At 37.8% G+C, this 21,136-nt stretch overlaps 1 protein-coding gene across 2 annotated transcripts in view; it reads left to right on the top strand.

The window, feature by feature from the left end:
- Positions 1 to 21,136, top strand: part of LOC124131667 (5-phosphohydroxy-L-lysine phospho-lyase-like) — a 115,694-nt gene that overhangs the window by 52,219 nt on the left and 42,339 nt on the right. For both annotated transcript variants that reach the window (XM_046495104.2, XM_046495112.2), the window contains 4 exons: positions 5,469 to 5,587; positions 16,883 to 17,042; positions 17,903 to 17,977; positions 18,389 to 18,479. In XM_046495104.2, coding sequence (XP_046351060.1) covers positions 5,469 to 5,587; positions 16,883 to 17,042; positions 17,903 to 17,977; positions 18,389 to 18,479 — 445 coding nt within the window. The remainder of the gene's footprint in view (positions 1 to 5,468; positions 5,588 to 16,882; positions 17,043 to 17,902; positions 17,978 to 18,388; positions 18,480 to 21,136) is intronic.

The following is a 21,136-nucleotide window of genomic DNA, read 5'->3' as shown; positions in this document are numbered from 1 at the left end:
AGGGTTAAACAACATCCAGAGTTAACAACATCCAGAGGGTTAAACAACATCCAGAGTTAACAACATCCAGAGTTAAGCAACATCTAGAGGGTTAAGCAACATCCAGAGAGTTAAAAAACATCCAGAGGGTTAAACAACATCCAGAGTTAACATCATCCAGAGTTAAGCAACATCTAGAGTTAAACAACATCCAGAAGGTTAAACAACATCCAGAGTTAAACAACATCCAGAGAGTTAAACAACATCCAGAGGGTTAAACAACATCCAGAGGGTTAAACGTCCTTCAGAGAGTTAAACAACATCCAGAGTTACACAACATCCAGAGTTACACAACATCCACTGTGGTAGTCGCTGTGAAATAGCTGCAGGATAAACCTTATAAAAAGGTTGTCTGACTGGTTTCTAACTGCTTTCTAATTGCCAAAAGAAAAAGCTGAAGTTTACCATGTTTTCTAATTGTTTTCTAATTGTCTCTTTAGCTAAAGCCTAAAGGGCAAAGAGCAAACAATTGTCATCTATTTCTCTCTTGGAATCAGTTTTCCTGTGCTCATTGTTTTTTAACCTTTTAACTGAAGCCTGTACAAACTGCCAAGAAGCATTCAAATCATGGTTTGTCCTGATTCTGTTTCTAGGTTTGTGCTCGTGGGCTTCACAAAAGTCAACTCACTTACTTACGATTGTTCAAGATTTTGAATTAACCACTGATTTCTAGAAAACCACCCTTGGTTGACTGTCTCCAATATATATTTTGTTACATATTAATAAATTTTAAAATTACCCTTAATCTTTTTGAAATAATTCATATCTCAATTGCAAATGCTTTGAATTAAAGTTGTTGCTTATTGTCGTATTATGAATACCGTATTCGACATAATAAGCGCCCCGCTCTAATAAGAGCCCACGGCTATATTTGCTAATATATTGGCTAGTGCACGATCCCAGTTAGGACCCCTTCAGATTGAAAAATGTACACAAGACTTATTTATTTGTGTATAATGCGCACTCGTGTGTTATATGCACCCTCAATTATGGGCAATTAAATTCTTGAAAAATATATCTGTCGTATGTAAATATTTCAGGCTGTCAGCATAAACCACGAAATTTACGATTTTTCAACTCTGTTTTTTCCCCTGCCAAAATAACATTCTAATAAGAGCCCCCTATTTCTAATTTTGAGAGGACCCTGGGCGCTTATTATGTCGAATACAGTATGTGCATCAGAAACATTCAGCAAATGATGTGATTAGGCCCTGCAGTTAACATGGTTAAGCAGAGTTCCAGATCAGCTGCGTATCTGCGTAAAATACGTATCGGAAATGCAGAAATACGCAGTAAAATAAAATCCAAGCGTATCACATACGCAACGAACATTACAGATAATCTACAAAAATAAAACTTGTGGGTATCATCAAAATATTGTGAAGTAACCCTGCGTATTCAAATAGCAAATCAGCAACTTATTTTGAAATTATAAACGGGCATTCCGTCAACCTTGCCAAACTCCACAATGACAGTTACATCACGATCATTTGCAATCACACTTTCTTGTGGAAGTATCGTGGTATTTTTGAGTCCTATAAAGCTCTCGAACCCATACGACACCAGCTTGCAGGGACTAGATGAATAGTGTTTTTAAATATTTAACTTAAATACCCACATGTGTAGTGGGTAACAGAAATTTGAATACCCAGATAGAATTACTGATACCCAATGATTTTAAAATGCATGGGTAAAATACCCACAACACCAAAAGCTTATCTGGAGCTCTGTTAAGTGTCAGTGATCAAGTACCCACCCACTGTTATTGTCTACTTATGCTCCAGTGTCTCTTACCAGTTAGATTTTTAGGTTATTTTTTAGGATCATGCTGAGCACATCCAACATGTTTCTGAATGTTAAATATGTCTTTGAGACAACAGTTGTCAGCTGTAACATTTGTGTTGCAAATTAAACAACTTGTCAGTCTGGTTACCTGAAGCCCTGCTATTTCTGTATTCAACTTTACCTATGATCTTTTCACCAAAATCACATTTGTTTTTGAAAATACCTTGTGATGACGTTAATTGTAGGAAGCCCTAGAAGAATATATCTTTTAAGTTATCTGGACAAACACAAGTAATATGTATGAGCATATGCTTTTAATATCAAACAGATTTATCAAAGTAAAATTACAGAAATATGTTTTCATGACTTGGCAAACTATTTTATATGTAAACATATATATACCAAACCACTAAGCTTATGGTTATTTTAATTTTAAATATGATAAGTAAAAACTGCATCGAAAATAACAAGATGTTAAAATATGTTATTCTTGGTAAAATGATTTCAAACACGATGTCTTCCCATCATTGCATTTAAAATTCCTTTAAGTTCTGATATTGGTATTTTTTAACTGAATCACAAGGAGATGGGGGAGAAAATGTAAAAATAGCCGATGGCTTTTTCCGCCTTATTTTATTACACGCATTAATCATGATAATCTTAATCTCTGCACATACAACAATCAATGTTTGTACAGACCTCTTGAATATTAGTGTCAACCTTAAAAAGCCTTGAAATTAAATGAAATAGCTTGAAAAGTCTTGAATTTGTGCCATATACATGTACTTATAAATAAAAAACCCGTGAAGATCTGGGGTATAATTTGTCTTCAGCAACCCATGCTTGCCATAACAGGCGACTATGCTTGTCGTAAGAAGCGACTGACTGGATCGCGTGGTCTGGCTTGCTGACTTTGTTGATGCTTGTCATCGTATCCCAGTTGCGTGGATTGATGCTCATAGTGTCAATCACTGGAAACTTGAATATTTATATTTATCGTTATATAGCAGGAATATTGCCGTGTTAAACAACAAACAAATAAACAAACAAACTATAAAAAGACACTTTATGTGTGATTTTTCACAATGATAGATTTGTGGGCCAATGACCATGAAGAATTCATGACAGACATAATTTATTTTATTTGTTGGTTGTGAAAATAAATCTTGTTGAAAACTTTTTGATGTTCATTCTGAATTTTAGGTCTTACGACAAATATATAGTATGTTGGATTTAAAACTATATTGACCGACTAAGGTAATAACTAAAAAGCCTTGAAACTGCCACTTGAGAGCCTTGAAAAGCTTTGAAAAGGCTTGTAATGTTAGTGTTCAATATCTGTATGAACCTTTACAATGCCTAGCAAACAGTAAATACAACTAAAATTGTAAGTAATCATGTTTAGTGATTAAGAGTGTGTGGTATTACCTATATATCGGTAAATTGAGGTTCATTCTTTCCATGATACGTACCACAATGTCATGTTTTAATGCTCGGTATATCGGGTGTTTTCAAATAGCAATTTTTATTATGTGTTTAATGTTATACACTTGACAAATACATGTACCTTTGAAATGTTTCCGTAATTCCAAGATGCAAGTTCGCATTCTGGAGCTCTTCTGTGGCAGTGGTGTAACACCAAGTCATCACTGTCCCGGAGCGTGCATCCTTGCGTATTTATTGAATGAGTACACATTATGCTGTTCCAGCATCTTGTTTTGTTCCATTTATGAACAATTCCTGCATTGAGGTTTCAAATTGTTTCTGAATTTAAAATTTTGAATTATACAATATATTGTGATACATATTGCAATACTACCTTGTGCATTGTAAAATATTGTGATAAACTTGAAACATCCAATACCGATTGTGGGTTTCAAAAGTCAATAAACATCAGATTCTGCATTTTCTCACACACTGCTTTATTCTGTGATCCAAACAGTCAATGTTCAACGTATACCATACGAAGCAGGTTCAAGCTGAAACCATACAAAAACAACAAACTTACTTGCATATTCTCATGTCCGAAACACAGCTAGCTTGTCACAATACAAACTTACTCCGTAATAATCCAAAAAATACGGTAAATACGGTAATAACATGCACACGTCACAACACGGTGGTAACTCTGAAATAATTCTGGCTTTAAACGAACAACATATTAAATTACACCCCTTTCTTAAATAAATATATCATGCATGCATATGCAATGTATTACTTACAAATTTCGTGGCAGAATCATATCGTTGACAACAGCCGTACATCAGGTTATCACTCACAGCGATGCACACTTTCAAATTTCACGCCACCCCGCATGCTTTTTCTCTTATACCATCCACCTGCAGTTACCACCCCTGTCCAAGCCAAGCCATTCAACCGCATACCGCTAAATAAAGAACAGTGCCTTTCTGTCATCTACACCGATGATCCCAACTAATGATGTTTTATCTCTAATTCCACATTATCATTGACTTTTCGTTGTCTTACTACCAATCATAACCTGAGATGCTCAGTAAAGCAGTGCACATGTACTGGGAACTGACTGCATGCTATATTGGAGCATGGTTTTTTTAGTAAATAATTTGCCCTAATAATCATAATAGCTGACTTATTAAGTACAAGATTATAACAATCAGCCTGCATCATCAGCTTTGTATCATGATATGTATCATATCGGGACCTCACGATTGTGATACGTGTTGTATCACGACTTTGTCAAAGTTTGTATATTGTCACAGGTGAAGCAGCGTCATTTCCCAATTTGTCTGATATCCATCCTAGATTTATAGCGTAAAAAGCTGGAAATCAAGACAGAAATAATACTCCAACGTAGAATTCCATAATGGTGTGCGGCAATCCTCATAAATGACATCAATTGATGCCACATTAAACAAACACATATTTTGCATTAGTTTTTGAAACTAAAAAAATGACATTCATCATGTTCATGTACAAATGCGTTTGTTTTAAGTTTTGTGTGTATATAGGGGTGGGGAGACAGGTAGGGCTGGCTATCGATACAGATCAAAGAGATCGCTAATTGCAAACTTAATATTGATCAATTATTGATAAATATTGGAAAGTAACTTTGAGCAAATAAGCAAGAAAATCCCGAAAGAAATCAACATATTTCACGCCAATGCTGAGCCGTGACACATTTATGCATGGATTACTTTGTGGATGTTTGAGATATAACAAAAACAGATGCTTTTCGACTTCGACAATTGACGTGATTGACAATAACAATTCTGTTTCCATAAATCTAAACATTTCTCAACACAATAGTTGGTGTAAATTATTATCGATGACAACAATTTCATATCGATAATTGTTCATATTTCTTCCCATCGATGATAATTCCAATTGTCAACGTTTTTTGCCAGTCCTAGAGGCAAGCCCCCTGTTATACCAGCAAGGCGGCTAAAAATGGTGGCGAAACAATTTAGAAGCTGTTGCAATATAAGGAAGGAGGTCTTGCACATTACTTACTGAATGGTCTCCAGTATTCTGTATTATAACCCCTAACAACGTTTGAGGAAATGGGTAAAATGTTTACAAATGACATTGAAGGTCTTAAGCTTTTTAGAATTCTAGCTAAAATCTTTTACTTTGTAGAGAAACATAACATTTAATTATCTTTTCAGAAGATCGTGTAAACTTCACTTTGAAGTGTCACCGCTGAAGATTGTTCGAGCATCCCGACAGTATCTGTATGATGATGCTGGGAATGAGTTCCTGGACTGCATCAACAACGTCTCACACGGTAACTACTAGAACTAGAGCTTCTTCATACCAGGATCTGCTGGTGTGGGTTTGAATCCCAGGTTTTCCCTTCTTTAGATTGGTCAGAACCATTCCTGTTGTGATGCAGGTCGAGGATGTAAAAGCACTGTGGGTTTCACCAAGGTGGCACAAGCACTGGGTTTCATCAAGGTGGTACAAGCACTGGGTTTCATGAAGGTGGTACAAGCACCTTGGGTTTCATCAAGGTGGTACAAGCACCGTGGGTTTCATCAAGGTGGTACAAGCACCGTGGGTTTCATCAAGGTGGTACAAGCACTGGGTTTCATCAAGGTGGTACAAGCACCGTGGGTTTCTTCAAGGTGGTACAAGCACTGTGGGTTTCATCTAGGTGGTACAAGCACTGTGGGTTTCATCTAGGTGGTACAAGCACTGTGGGTTTCATCAAGGTGGTACAAGCACTGGGTTTCATCAAGGTGGTACAAGCACTGGGTTTCATCTGGGTGGTACAAGCACTGGGTTTCATCAAGGTGTTACAAGCACTGTGGGTTTCATCAAGGTGGTACAAGCAATACGGGTTTCATCAAGGTGGTACAAGCAATGTGGGTTTCATCAAGGTGGTACAACCACTGGATTTCATCAAAGTGGTACAATCGTGGGTTTCATCAAGGTGTTACAAACGCTGTGGGTTTTATCAAAGTGGTACAAGCACTGGGTTTCATCAAGGTGGTACAAGCACTAGGTGTCATCAAGGTGGTACAAGCACTGTGGGTTTCATCAAGGTGGTAAAAGCACTGGGTTTTTTCAAGGTGGTACAAGAACTGTGGGTTATTTAAGAATTGACCTTCACTTTGTGTGAGTTCATTGGAGTATGAACCTGCACAGAGTGAGGGCCAAACTGTATGAACGTCGGAGCTTGTGACGACGTTCATACAATGTTTGGCCCTCACTCTATGAAGGTTCATACTCCAATGAACTCACACAAAGTGAAAGTCAATTCTTATAATTTTTAATCACAATTTCTTTCCTCAAAGGACGTAGGCCAAGATCTAAACACAATTTTATTTAGTACGTGTGACTTCATGTTTACACTGACAGCCAAACAACAACCAGCTATATCGCGGAATAAAATAGATCCCCCAAAAGAGAGGTGACATGAGCGTATGGATATAGAACTTGCTCTTCAGAAACATCTTACGCAACACATGTGTTCATATAATATCCCCATTAGATGAGAAAGGTCTGTAATGAACTACCTCAGTAAGTCAGTCACAATGACAGCGCGTCGTAATACATAAATTACATCAAGTACAAGACGTCAAAATGGCCGACACGATAAACGTAACGGGAGGATTTCCGAAGTTGTTAATGAACCTGTGGCGGTTACATGTGTTAGTCATAATTGATCAACTGACCGATTATTGAAAGGTGATTAAAGATGCGTCAAACAGACACCAAGGTAAATTCGTAGATTGCTGGAGACGGTCACTGTCAGCCTAGACACAGATCGAGTCGATACTGACGATAGTTTGGATGTGCATTTTTTCGTTTGTTCATTAGGATGGGCCGTAGCGAGGAAATTCGTGAACAATCATGCAGTCAAGCTCTCTTACGTTTCTCAATGTACACTGAAATGCTGAGACCAAGATAAAAGGTTCTAAATGATCAGAAATAATGCTAAATAAAATGTATGTTTTCGTGGTAGGGAATTCCCAGGGGTTTCCTCAGGAATGTGGAAGTAGTCCGTCAGTGTTTACGTCATTTCAAGAACACGGTCTCGTGAAAAACGTATGAACGTCAAATTGTGTCCTTCATACACTTATGAACGTCAACTTCGCGGTCATGTGACCGACCTCTCGTCCAATGGAAAAGCCGTATATCGTGTAAACTTCAAATTAAAAAATTATATACTTTTGGCACTCATGTGCAGTACTGGAGGTGCAGTTGGCCTTGAACACACTTATATATGTAAAACCAGACCACACAGACGTAAGTATACTACATATACAACAAGACATTGGCATGGTATTTCCAGAAGAATGTTTTCTGTCTTGACTGAAAACTATACGTAGGGAAGAAGATTCTTTGATGGTGAGAGGTAGATTGTTCCAAAGAGAAGCTGATGTGAAGGTCACACGTCTCTGGCCACTGTAGGTCTCAGGAGATGTCTCAAAATGTCTGAGTTACCCGTCCCAGTCCTAGCTGGCTGATATAGACATCCTTGATTATTCATACGATCACAGACTTACAAACAACAATATTGTGAACTCTCTTGGGCTAAAAAAAATAATGGTCTTGGTTCTCAGGCACCGCCTGCATCATCATAATTTTTTCCGCACGATTTGTTTTTATTTCCATTTTTGAAAAAGACAAAAACATTTGTTGAATATTCCAAGTCCAACTGTAGTCAAATACTATATTCCAGTATTTTACTCATCAAGGAATACATTTATGTAGGGAGCCCTTTCACAGGTTGATTGTACACAACTGTTTATTTGGTTACATTCTAATTTGAACAACAACAAAAATTCCGAAAAAAGGACACTATATTTTCGAAAATCATTGCCTGTGAACCAATTCTTATGTTTTTTTAATCCTTGTAGAAGTTGTTTACACGAATGGGATGGAAATAGAAATGTTTAGCTTGAGATTTGACCTGTTCCACATGGACATTAGGTTTGGACAGTCCTTGTAGTCAAGTATTTGGAGTGCTCATGGCATGGATGATATCGTGAGTGTGTGGTGAGAGTAAGTTCCCGGTTCCTGAAGGGCACAATTAGAAATACCTTGTGACATTGTTTGTTATTTGAAGCCAGTGATAAACATACTTTGGAACAACTATGCTGGGAAATGTGAACCATGTGAATACTTAATGTACAGTATCATTCACAACATATATTTTGAAACGGCAGGAGGCATAATTTCTAAATTACAACTGATCATTGTCATTGACTATTTTATCTTATGATGACATTCACCGAGTTTGAAGATGGATCAAAAGTATTCTTCTTGTTGGCATTCCTGAAGGGACAGGACCCACCTTATTCCATTCCTGCTCCCGTGACCGCGCCGCGAGTGTAGGTGTATCACGTGGAAATAGTTTTCACGTCTTAGGATATTTTCTCAAAGAAGGTTAAACATCTCATGACGTTATGTTTATCTAAATGTGTAGAATCGTCCAAAATGAAACGCAGGAAAAATACATGAATGGACTGTGAAAGATGTGACGATGTGATACAGGTACTTGGCTGGCCGCCAGGAACTCTGGGAAGGAGAGTCATTGGTTTCATACAACCGAGGCATATCTATTTTGTCATCAAGGCTTTGATAAACACTGGTTTCTAATCTAATCCAACTGGCATTTAGTTTTTCAGACGTAAGAAAAACACACACGCTTTCTCTTCAATTTGCCTCTATTAGAAAACAAAACTGAAGCTTACATCGCAATGCTGTACGGAGCTCTATTTTTTGGCTTGAGAATTGAATCAGGCATATGATGTCATACTTGGAAATTATTTCACGCATAATTTAAAAAACACACAGAAGTTCTGTGACAGAACCATCGACATATAGTCTGGAAGGTAATTTAAGGTACCAACGTTTACTACAATATCTGAAATAACTGGATATTTCATTTACAGGAATCACGCACGCACGAAAACAGTGTTAGTGTTTGGCGTCTCCACGTGTGTGATTCCCGTGCACCCTTTCGAGTTGAGTTGATTGGTTGAACTGTGTCATATGGCCCTGTGATGTAGTATTATGCAGATGGCTGTTTCAATGAATGCTCGTTCCACCCGTGACGAACAGGTCTGGTTGTTGATGAAATATAGTGATAGCTAAATAGACAGATTTTTTATTCATGCACCGATTGTCTTTAAATGTTATATCCAGTTATGTATGACTTTTTGATAATCTCATACCAACTTTTGACTGGAGTAGGTCCGGTAGTTTTTCAGAAATTGTAGTAAACGTCGGTACCTTAAATTACCTTCCAGACTTATAGTGTCCCTTTAAATAGCAATGGTTCACCCGGACAACTTTATGAGGCCCTGTAGCACACTTGAACACTCCCTGAACTTGTACTCTATGTCGCCTATTCTGTTTCTCCAAGGACACACTGGCAGGTGTTTTTCTAACTTATGTATTCAAACGGATTCTCTCCAAACATGTGAGTTTTTTTATGTCTGTGAATTTATTATTCACAGAGAAACCGGTTTTGCAGCATTGCCGAGTTTCAGTTGGCCATCGACTACTGATCATAGACTGATAAAATTCCAATTTGACAGATGCTTTAAGTAGTCGGACCTTTGACTGATAGAAATTCTAAGCAGGCATCACATGTTTCATAATTATACAGTAAATAGTAAGAGTAAGGTCCTACTTGCATTATCAATTTAATCAAACAATGCACAGGTGTCAAAATTTGTTATTGAAATTCATCATACTCTCTGGATCATAGTGAAATGCTGTCAGAATCTGTAGTGACTTAGTCAAGCACTTTTCTTATTGCAATGGTTTTTTGCCAGATGGTATATATTCATCCAAAAATGAAAGGTAAAAGGTTCGTCCACCTTTTTTGCTGATTTGACTTATTGACTTTTGCCATTGACTTATTACATTCCTGGATCCAAGTCATTGACCCATAAAACAGCTTTTTGTTTCAAAATCACTGCATTGTTATAAACTTAACATTCTCAGAACTGTTTTCTTCCAACAAAAAGGATAATATCTGGCCATCGTGGTATATATTTTTCTGTTTTTCCATGGTTACATTTATATTGGATTCAATAAAATTTCTCTTAAATTGCTGTCGGTATAAACATGGAACGCTGTTGAGATGATAAGGCTGCATGATATTTGGTTTAACTCTTTTGATGTCCCTGCAACCTCCTCCATGTGGGAAATGTCACGTTGATTCTTACTGTGATGTTAGTAAGGGTCTGTAATGTCCCTGGTAAATGTCTACTTGTGTCTACAAACACCATATTGTCACCTTTATTTTGTCTTGACTATTAAATCTTGTAATCTTACCTAGCTTTCCTTCAAACTTGAGATTTCTGAAAAGATTCTTAAAATTTAAATATGTTTTGTTTAAAACCAACATACAAATATCTTTCATTCCTTCAAACTTTTGATTTCTGAAAAAAAAGATTCTTAAATTACAAATTGTTTTATTAAAAACAAATATACATACATCTTTCATTCCTTCGAACTTAGGATTTCTGCAAAGAAGATTCCTAAAATTAAAATATTTCTGTCTAAAATCTTTTACTCCTTACTTTTGATTTCTAAAAAAAAAGAAAATTCTGAAACTTTGTATTCTTGTTTAAAAACAACCCAAATCAAATGTTTGATTTTAGGGTATCAGACATGCCAGATCGGTTCTATTTTGAGGACATTGACTGAATATCATCCACAATGTCTTAAGTATTTTTCTCAGCTTTGGTATAAATGAATTTTTGCATTTATATTTTTCTTGGTATCCAGGGAATTAATTTGGACTTAGTCTCAATGGGGGGTGGATTTCGTTTCAGGAGCACAACTTAAAAAACATTCTATATCTCTCAACAAAACTAGGCAGATATATCGCACTGATCCCGAAGTGGTGTCTTTTGCTATATAAGTATTTGGGTCATTTTTAGTTTTACTCCGTTTCCATGGAATCAGTTGGACTTATGGTCTTGAGAAGGGGTGGGTGATGTTTTTTTACAGCAGAGCTGGAAAATCATGAAATGTTCAGTTACAAAACAGGTTTATCAATAATGTTCTGCGAAGAAATGCCTTTATTTGAATTTTTTTTGGAATATTTTCCCCTTGTTACCATGGTTACAAATTGGACTTGGTCTGAAATGGCCTTGGTGTTTTTGTGAAAGCAGAACTTGACAGGCTTTAAATATCTTTATCAAGACTTTGGAACTCTTTGAAATAATTTTGATTTCGTTTTTCATATTGACAGTTGTCAGGAAGTATTATCATAGGATAAGCATCTGAAAATGGTTCCAATTGCTAATTTTAGACTTTTTAAATGTTTACTTGAACATATGTTTCAAGGAAAATAAAGATTATTTAATCGGGTTGTGTCATTTCATTTTTCTCATAGACCGATCTATTACCGTAGGATAAACATAGAGTGAGAAGTGTTGTCTACATATCTACTACTTTTGACATGCCTATCAAAATGGTACTATTATAGGGCAAACAATTGCAATAGGTTGATAGTTCGATATATATTGTTAAACTCAGGCAGTGAATTCTCTGATTTATATGACTATTCACTCTGGTGAAAATACATTATCGGTGGTTCATACTGGAAAAGGGAGGTCACTCTAATTACAATCTGCCTCTGTTGTTTTTCCAAAATTGTAAAAATTGTCTGCATGTTGTCATTAGTCAAAATATTGCCATCTAACCCCTACAGTAAATAGTATTCATAATCAATGTTTTGAATGTGTTATAATTTTCTCTTTCTATCCTCAACTTAAAAATTAAAAACTCATCTTGTAAATGAAATTAAGAACGTCAATAGTAGTTTTCCCCATATGTTGACCCAGTTTATTTTTCTGAAAAGCGATGGTTGCAGTGGGCCCACGTTTTAGGAGGTCAGTAGTAAAATTGTAGCATGTTGAGTGTGAAATGCAGATCCTCTTAGGTTGGATCAGTGCTGATAACAATTTATTAAATGTCGACCAAATTTTTCCCCCTCGTGATACTGTACATGTTGAAATTAACGCGAGCGTGAATTAACTTCACATTGATGTCTCAAAATGACTATCAACAATAAGACAGTGACACTGCACACTTTGGATAGCGGATACTAACTTGAACATAAACACAAACACGGTTTATTGAGCAGCAGTTGTAACAAGTATATAACATTGTCATTCAAAGAATAGGAATTACACAATTGGCTTCTGGTGAGTTATCACTGCTGGGGTCAAGAGTTCTACCCACTTGTGTCAAGCTTGACACCTTCTCCGCATACCAATCAGTGAACTGTTGTTGGTGCAATTATTTTGTTGCCTTTGAACTTCTTAATGCCATTCAACAGAGTAAGCATATAAACTGTGTGTAGTTTTTAGGAAAACACTCTTCTCAGTGCTAATAAGCTGTGCTATTGGATTAAGGTAAGGTTGGATTAAAGTAATTAGGTATGCATCATTCCACTGGTGATTGGGTAGGGCCCCTAGGGGGTGTCGCATTGATATTGAGTCACATTTTTGGCTAGGGGTCAGCAGTCATATTAATTTGGAGATGCATTAATTTCCAGATTTACAGTTTATGGTGATCGAAACATGGGACCACATTTGTGAATTACCAAGCTTCATGTGGTTGTCCTAGTAATGATCAATTCATTTCTAAATTTGCACCCTCTTTTTCCGTCATGGTCATTGCAACAGGAGGGGCCACAAATAGATATCACTTACTGATAACCATTTTCTAAAATGTGGGGCCCATTTTTCTCGTCACATTAGGCGATCAATACAGGAGCTTAAATAATATTGGAATAGGAGTAAGTGGCAACAGCTGCACACTAATCAGATTTAGAGGTGCGCAGGTGAGACAAACTTGTCACAAAAATGAAGTCCTGGGCAAGATGTTACTTTACTGTAACTATGGTTACATATAAATCACAAATGAATGCGATTAAGTTGCTGTCATCCTTAATCCCATGTTTTTCATTTCATGGCCTAAACAGGAGCATGAATAACAAATGTTCCCATTATGTCCAAACTGTTACATCGCTGTTATGTTTTAACTGTTACATGGCTACCAAGGTTACAACAACCATTGTATTTCTATGTATATCACAGTCACAGCTTTAGAATAAAGCTGGCACACCAGGCTTCAGGAAGAGCCTAGACACATGCTGGTAATACTTTCCCAAGACTTTTGACAGCAGAAAGCCACAACCCCTGCTCAGGCTCAGGCAACGTCTGAGGAAATCCATGTTGTCGCCTCCTCAATGACAAAAGTGTGGCTAAACATGCTAAAGCCAGGTTTTAGTTTTTATATATTAAGGCTTCTTTGGACCAGAATAGCTGGATTGAGAGGGATAATAACCCAGACCAGATCAATATTGTTTAAGTCCCGTGAGCTTATTAACATTGTGCTGTGTTTTCCAATGTCCATCCAGTTTGGTTTTGCATTTTTGAGATCTTCTCTGAAACTACAAGGCCTGTGAAGCAAAAATCTTTGTATGAATGATCCCAGGTATAGTGACTCTAAAAAGTGCTCCCTGAATTCCAATCGGATTTCGAACATGGCTACCATAGCAACCATATGTAGAAACCCATTTTGGTGGCTATATAATCAAGGTAGTGTTAGTGTTTACTGGCTGTGTCCTGATAAACAAGGTTCTACTGTTAGTGTAATGTGTTTATATTGTATTATTTAATGTTTACTGGCCATGTCCTGATAAACAAGGTTCTACTGTTTGTGTAGTGTGTTTATATTAGTTAATGTTTACTGGCCATGTCCTGATGCAAAAGGTTCTACTGTTGGTGTAGTTAATGTTTACTGGCCATATCCTGATAAACAAGGTTCTACTGTTAGTGAAGTGTATTTATATTAGTTAGTGTTTACTGGCCATGTCCTGATAAACAAGGTTCTGGTGTTAGTGTCGTGTGTTTATATTCGTGTTTACTGGCCGTGTCCTGATAAACAAGGTTCTACTGTTAGTGTAGTGTGTTTATATTAGTTGATGTTTACTGGCCGTGTCCTGATAAACAAGGTTCTACTGTTAGTGTTGTGTGCTTATATTAGTTAGTGTTTATTGGCCATGTCCTGATAAACAAGGTTCTACTGTTAGTGTCTTGTGTTTATATTTGTTAGTGTTTACTGGCCTTGTCCTGATAAACAAGGTTCTACTGTTAGTGTTGTGTGTTTATATTAGTGTTTACTGGCCATGTCCTGATAAACAAGGTTCTACTGTTAGTGTAGTGTGTTTATATTAGTTAATGTTTACTGGCCATGTCCTGATAAACAAGGTTCTACTGTTAGTGTTGTGTGTTTATATTAGTGTTTACTGGCCATGTCCTGATAAACAAGGTTCTACTGTTAGTGTTGTGTGTTTATATTAGTGTTTACTGGCCATGTCCTGATAAACAAGGTTCTACTGTTAGTGTAGTGTGTTTATATTAGTTAATGTTTACTGGCCATGTCCTGATAAACAAGGTTCTACTGTTAGTGTTGTGTGTTTATATTAGTGTTTACTGGCCATGTCCTGATAAACAAGGTTCTACTGTTAGTGTTGTGTGTTTATATTAGTTGAGGTTTACTGGCCATGTCCTGATAAACAAGGTTCTACTGTTAGTGTAGTGTGTTTATATTAGTTGAGGTTTACTGGCCATGTCTTGATAAACAAGTTTTTGCTCTAGACTGTTGGCATAATTATCACAACCAAACACTTGTGCTACAGTCCAGTGTAGCAAGCTTGAAAATGAAAATGTCAAACAAAATGTGGTCAATAACAAGGTTTATTGTTCTGAACATAAAAAGAAGATGAATAGAGTCCCTAGTTGAATACCTTGTGTATGATTCATCAGTGAAAGGAGATGCAGAGCCTTTCTCCTGGAGCCAGGCAACAGACAGGTCAGAAAATAGGGAAGGTTGACCTACTCTTGTCTACAACAACAGATGACCTGCTAGTGTCCTGTTCAACACAACATGCTATAGAATGTGTAAACCCTGAATATTCAGAACATTTCCTTACTGCTTACTGCTAGAGAAAAAAACACAGCTCAACATAGCATATTTCCAAAATAGAAGAAAAACAAGATAATTATATTTTTTTTAGAATTAAAATATGTATATTTATGCATGTTTTTCTCAAAACATGAACCATGTTGGTTGCAGAATTTTAGGGTGGAGCACTATTTTATTGCTGTGCAATGCATGAATAATTTTATTGACAGATGTTAATATATTTTTAGAGAAATGCTATTTGGTATTCATGAAAACTAATTTAGGACGCAGCGTGTGTTTGATGACTTCTCCTTAGCAGTTGGTGAAGCCAGAAGTAAATCTCATGCTCACTCACTTCAGAAAGTTTACCAAAGGAAAATAATGAGTTGCGAGCAAAGAGTGATTCTTATGGATCCAGTTTTACTGACGGGTCCAAGAATAGTTGCCAAGTTACACGTACCACTGTCATTGGATAATGGTAAACTGCCATGCATATTTCGGTTGATTGCAAGATTTGCAAAGCATGTGTACTGTCAAATTGGCGTCAACAGACAGTTTCCAGATTTTTTCATGTTTTTAATCAAGGTGCTCACATGATTTTATACCCTTCGCGAAGTAGAACCAGTTTTATCACAAAATAGAAATTGATTTTCTACCTGATCGTCTTGACTGAGCCCGGCCATTTTGTTTGAAGCAAATGCAAGTGATATGAGAGGAGGAATCTGATTGGTCAATGGGAAGGACACAGAAGGGACATAACTCGTAGTAGCAACTGGTGGCGCTACGATTGAGCCCATAAATTCTAGCCTAGTTCAGCAAGGGTGGAAACTGGACTTAACAGTCATTTAACTCATATGAAAAGTCAGAAGGAATGGGTGCATAGTCAGAAACAAATGCGAACATTAGTGACTTGTAGTGTAACCATAGAGTTCCAGATAATTTTTGTCATTAAACAATATATCACGTGACAGACCATGGGTTCGGGTAGTCCTGTGGGTACCCAGGTCCTACTCACTACCCACTCGACCAGGGTACTCGAGTTACCCGTCCCAGCCCTAGCGACTATGCTTGACATAAGTGGCGACTAATTGGATCGGGTGGTCAGACTCGCTGACTTGGTTGATGCATGTCATTGTATCCCAAATGTGTGGATCAATGCTCATGATGTCAATCACTGGATTGTCTGTTCGATTATTTACAGACTGACGTCATATAGCAGGAATATTGGAAGAAAAAGTAATATTGATTTTAATTTTAGATTTTGTCCTTTTTGTAAGAACATCATTGAAACTGAATTACATTTTATGCTATCATGTCCATTATATGATGATATCAGACAGAAACACATTCCAAATATATATTGTAAATCTCAGTTATTTAGCATATAAGCTAAGGCAAACTAACTGATTTACTTCAATGCTGAAATATATTAAAGAGTCTATTGTATTACGTTCATCCCATTTGTAATACTTTCTTAATGTTGCACCAATATGTATATTCTATATGTCAATATTTATTTGTACATGGGCCTGTGGCCTTTCTACTGAATAAAGAAATTGAATTGAATATTGCTGTGTGCGTGTCAAACAACAAACAAACAAACAAACATTGCTGCTGTTTTTCTTCCCAGTGGGCCACTGCCATCCCCATGTGGTCAGTGTGGGTCAGGAGCAGATGGGCAAGCTGACCACAAGCGCTGGATTTCTTAATGACCAAATGTCTGAGTATGCCAAACGTCTTATCTCAACATTTCCTGATAAGCTCTGCGTCTGCTTCTTCTTGAATTCAGGGTAGGTAACTCTAATCTGTTATCAAGGGAAACAATATCACTTTTATATCAGACAGTTTGTTCTAGTGTTCCCAGTCCAGATTTTAGAGACAAATGACAAAATTACATGTTTGCTTTTAGTTTTTGAGAAAAGATCATTCTTAAACATGGTCAAATGGGACCTTTAAAAAACAATTAGCAGCCTTTTATATACAGGCATTTGTATGCTAATGGTGACTTATAAGAGCATTTTCTTCTTAATTGACATCCCTCAAACAGCAGTATATTGAGGCCATCCTTAAAAGAATACCAGTACATTTTATTTGCTCATTCCCTAAATATAATAGACAATATGTTACGGATTCATTAAGGTTTGACTGTGTATTTTCATCCCCCCCGGCATTTATTGCAGGTGAATATAGTCAATGCCTTGTCTGTCTGTCTGTCTGTCTGTCTGTCTGTCTGTCCATAATCATTTCGTTTCTGGCATCACTCAAAAACCGTCTAATATTTTTCAACAAAAATTGGCAGATATTTCAAACAGATCATGAAATGGTGCCTTTAGCTATATATGGATTTTTGGCCTTTATATTTTTCTCAATTTCCATGGAAACAATTGTACTTAGCCTCAAAAGAGTGTTTTTGTGACATGTATCTCTCATCAAGTTGGACTTAAAGTAACAGTCAGATGATTTGTTCTTTCGAATTTGTAGGGACCGGGGAGATTTGTCATCTTCTGAGGACTCTTGTTTTTATTTCTTATGAATCGCCGGTTATGATACTGTCCCTGTAACGGTGACTCACTGTACATGTTGCTCTAGTGGACACATAATACCGTATATTATCCACCGGATGAGTGAAAAGTGACAATGTGTTTTTCAGGTCAGAGGCTAATGACTTAGCTCTCCGTCTTGCCAGGTGCTATACAAAACACGAAGATGTTGTATGTTTAGAGAGGTGAGTAATATTGTACTGATATCTTGCCACTAATTTTGCAACCCGTGAAGATCCGGGGTAGAATAGGTCTTCAGCAACCCATGCTTGCTGAAAAAGGCAACTATGCTTCGGCATAAAAGGCGACTAACGGGATCGGGTGGTCAGCCTCGCTGACTTGGTTGATGCATATCATCGTATCCAAATTGTGTGGATCAATGCTCATGATGTCAATCACTGGTTTGTCTGGTCCAGACTCTATTATTTACAGACCGGCGTCATATAGCTGGCATATTGCTGAGTGCAGCATTAAACAACAAACAAATTAAAACTAAATTTGCTCATTGTTTCATGTACTTCTCTCTACGGCCCAGCTACAACAGGTCCCAATTGGACCCAATTATCAAGTCAAGTTACTGCAAAATCTTTTTTCAGGGCCTATCATGGAAACCTAGCTAATCTTCTGGATATCAGCCCTTCTCGCTTCAAGAAGACTGGGCATAAACGGAGAGATTACGTGCACATCGTAAGTAGGCCTGTCATCTACACGTATTTATTTGGTATGTAAACATTAGGGATGGGCATTGGAGGTTCAAAGTGTATTACAATATTTTGCCATGCACAAGGCCGTATTGCGATACGCTATATATATATTCATTCTAAATTTTTAATTCAGAAGCAATCTGATACATTTGAGCATTGACTGTGTATTTGTTTTGCTTCATTGAGGTATGAATCGAAAAACCGATGTGCAAACGTCGCAGATTCTGACAAAAGTTTGCACATCGGTTTTTCGACTCATACCTCAATGAAGCAAAAACAATTCACAGTTAATCCTTATAATTAAATTTGACAATGAAAACATGTGCTATCTACAATAGTTTAACCAAAAACAGTTGCACATATAAAGCAGACACAAATGACGAGATTGATAAACATTCCAGGTGTAGGAATACATATTGTGGCGGAACATGAATCAGGTGATTGTTTGATATATGCACAAAAGTTGACATGCCCACAAAGTCAGTAGCCAATCAACGGAGAGTAGGATCAAAACAAAGTTCATAGGACCTGTCAATCAAGGCAAGAGGCGAGAAGAACTGCAAAAGTCAGACTGTAACAAACCGGAAGAAATATGTCCGGGAGACGGCAGCTGTTTTTAAATGACATGGTCAGTTACTGCCAGATTCAAACATTTGTTCCCTGAGAATGGGAAGACAGTCCAAAAAAGGCAGGTTAGAAATTTGTGGAACCCAGGCGAGCGGGGAAAATACAGGCGAGCGAGCCTTCACATTCTGTAGTAATAAAAGTAGTACACCTCAGTAGGCGTGGCTTAATTTTTAACATTCTTTGGGAAATGAATGCAATAACATGTGACCAATTCAGCTAATCAGAATGCAGGAACTTACAAAAAACACAACGAAAATATGATTATTAAGGTATGAACTGAAGTTTGTAAATGGAACAAAACAGGATGCTGGTACAACATAATGTTTACTCATTCAATAAACACACAGCCATCTTGGGGCCCTGGATGAGTGCTCCGGGGCTGTGAAGGCATTTGGCAAGTATATAACATTAAACACATGATAAAAATCCCAATTTGAAATCACCCGATATATTGAGCATGAAAAAATTATATTGTGATATGTATTGTGGAAAGAATGAACCTCAATTTACTGATATACCGGCAATACCTCACACCCTTATAAATGTTATATCATCATGAATGTTATAAACATTATAAACGTAAATATCATTAACTTTGCATACATTGTAAAAATTGTAAAATTTAATGCTTCTTCATCTCCGAACTGATTGGATAGCTATTTTTAACGTTGTGTCAGTTGCATCTGACATAAAATGAAGCTGTGGTAGGGTATGGGTTCTGGGTATGTTCATCAGAATCATAATAATGGAATGGAGGTATGATACAGTGGACAATTGAGGTGGGAGTACCACTAACTGAAGCAAATACTGTCCAGCAGTTTCAGATCGGTTCATTTTCTAGGACATTGACTGATTGTTAACCAAATTGTCCTGAGGATATTTTTCGATTTTAGTGCTGGAATAGAAGAAAGTAAAAACAAAATTTGCTAAAATCCTAAAAAGTAGACACAATTTAAGGATAACATCAGTAAAATAAAGTTGTTATCAATAAATAGTGTCTACTTTGTTATGGGACATTATTGCAGTAGTGCCATTGTAGCTGGGCGTGGAGTCATCCCACAGATGACATCCTGACGCGGTTAACTTCTTTGGTCATGTGAACAAAGCGTCTGACCTAGGTTCGAATCCCATCAAGGGACTTGGAAATTTTATTGCCACTACATTGGCGCCCAACGTGGGGCTGAGCACGCTAATATTAAATTTGAGCAAAATAAGTCAAGGCTGCGCTGTGACCACCTCTGCAGATGCTATTCCACATTTCGAACTACGCTGTGACGACCTCTGCAGATGCTAGTCCAGATTTCGGGCTGCGGTGTGACCACCTCTGCAGATGCTATTCCACATTTCGGGCTGCGCTGTGACCGCCACTACAGATGCTATTCCACATTTCGGGCTGCGCTGTGACTGCCACTGCAGATGCTATTCCACATTTCGGGCTGCGCTGTGACCGCCACTGCAGATGCTATTCCACATTTCCGGCTGCGCTGTGACCGCCTCTGCAGATGCTATTCCACATTTTGGGCTGCGCTGTGACCGCCTCTGCAGATGCTATTCGACATTTCGGGCTGCGCTGTGACCGCCTCTGCAGATGCTATTCCACATTTCGGGCTGCGCTGTGACCGCCACTGCAGATGCTATTCCACATTTTGGGCTGCGCTGTGACCGCCTCTGCAGATGCTATTCCACATTTCAGGCTGCACTGTGACCGCCACTGCAGATGCTATTCCACATTTCGGGCTGCGCTGTGACCGCCTCTGCAGATGCTATTCCACATTTCGGGCTGCGCTGTGACCGCCACTGCAGATGCTATTCCACATTTCGGGCTGGGCTGTGACCGCCACTGCAGATGCTATTCCACATTTCGGGCTGCGCTGTGACCGCCACTGCAGATGCTATTCCACATTTCGGGCTGGGCTGTGACCGCCACTGCAGATGCTATTCCACATTTCGGGCTGCGCTGTGACCGCCACTGCAGATGCTATTCCACATTTCGGGCTGCGCTGTGACCGCCTC

The sequence above is a fragment of the Haliotis rufescens genome, unplaced genomic scaffold, assembly GCF_023055435.1.
Source record: "Haliotis rufescens isolate VD_foot unplaced genomic scaffold, xgHalRufe1.0.p SCAF_20, whole genome shotgun sequence".
Taxonomy (NCBI): Eukaryota; Metazoa; Mollusca; class Gastropoda; order Lepetellida; family Haliotidae; genus Haliotis; species Haliotis rufescens.
Note: the sequence above shows the minus strand (reverse complement) of the source record. Positions and strands in the feature narration are given on the sequence as shown.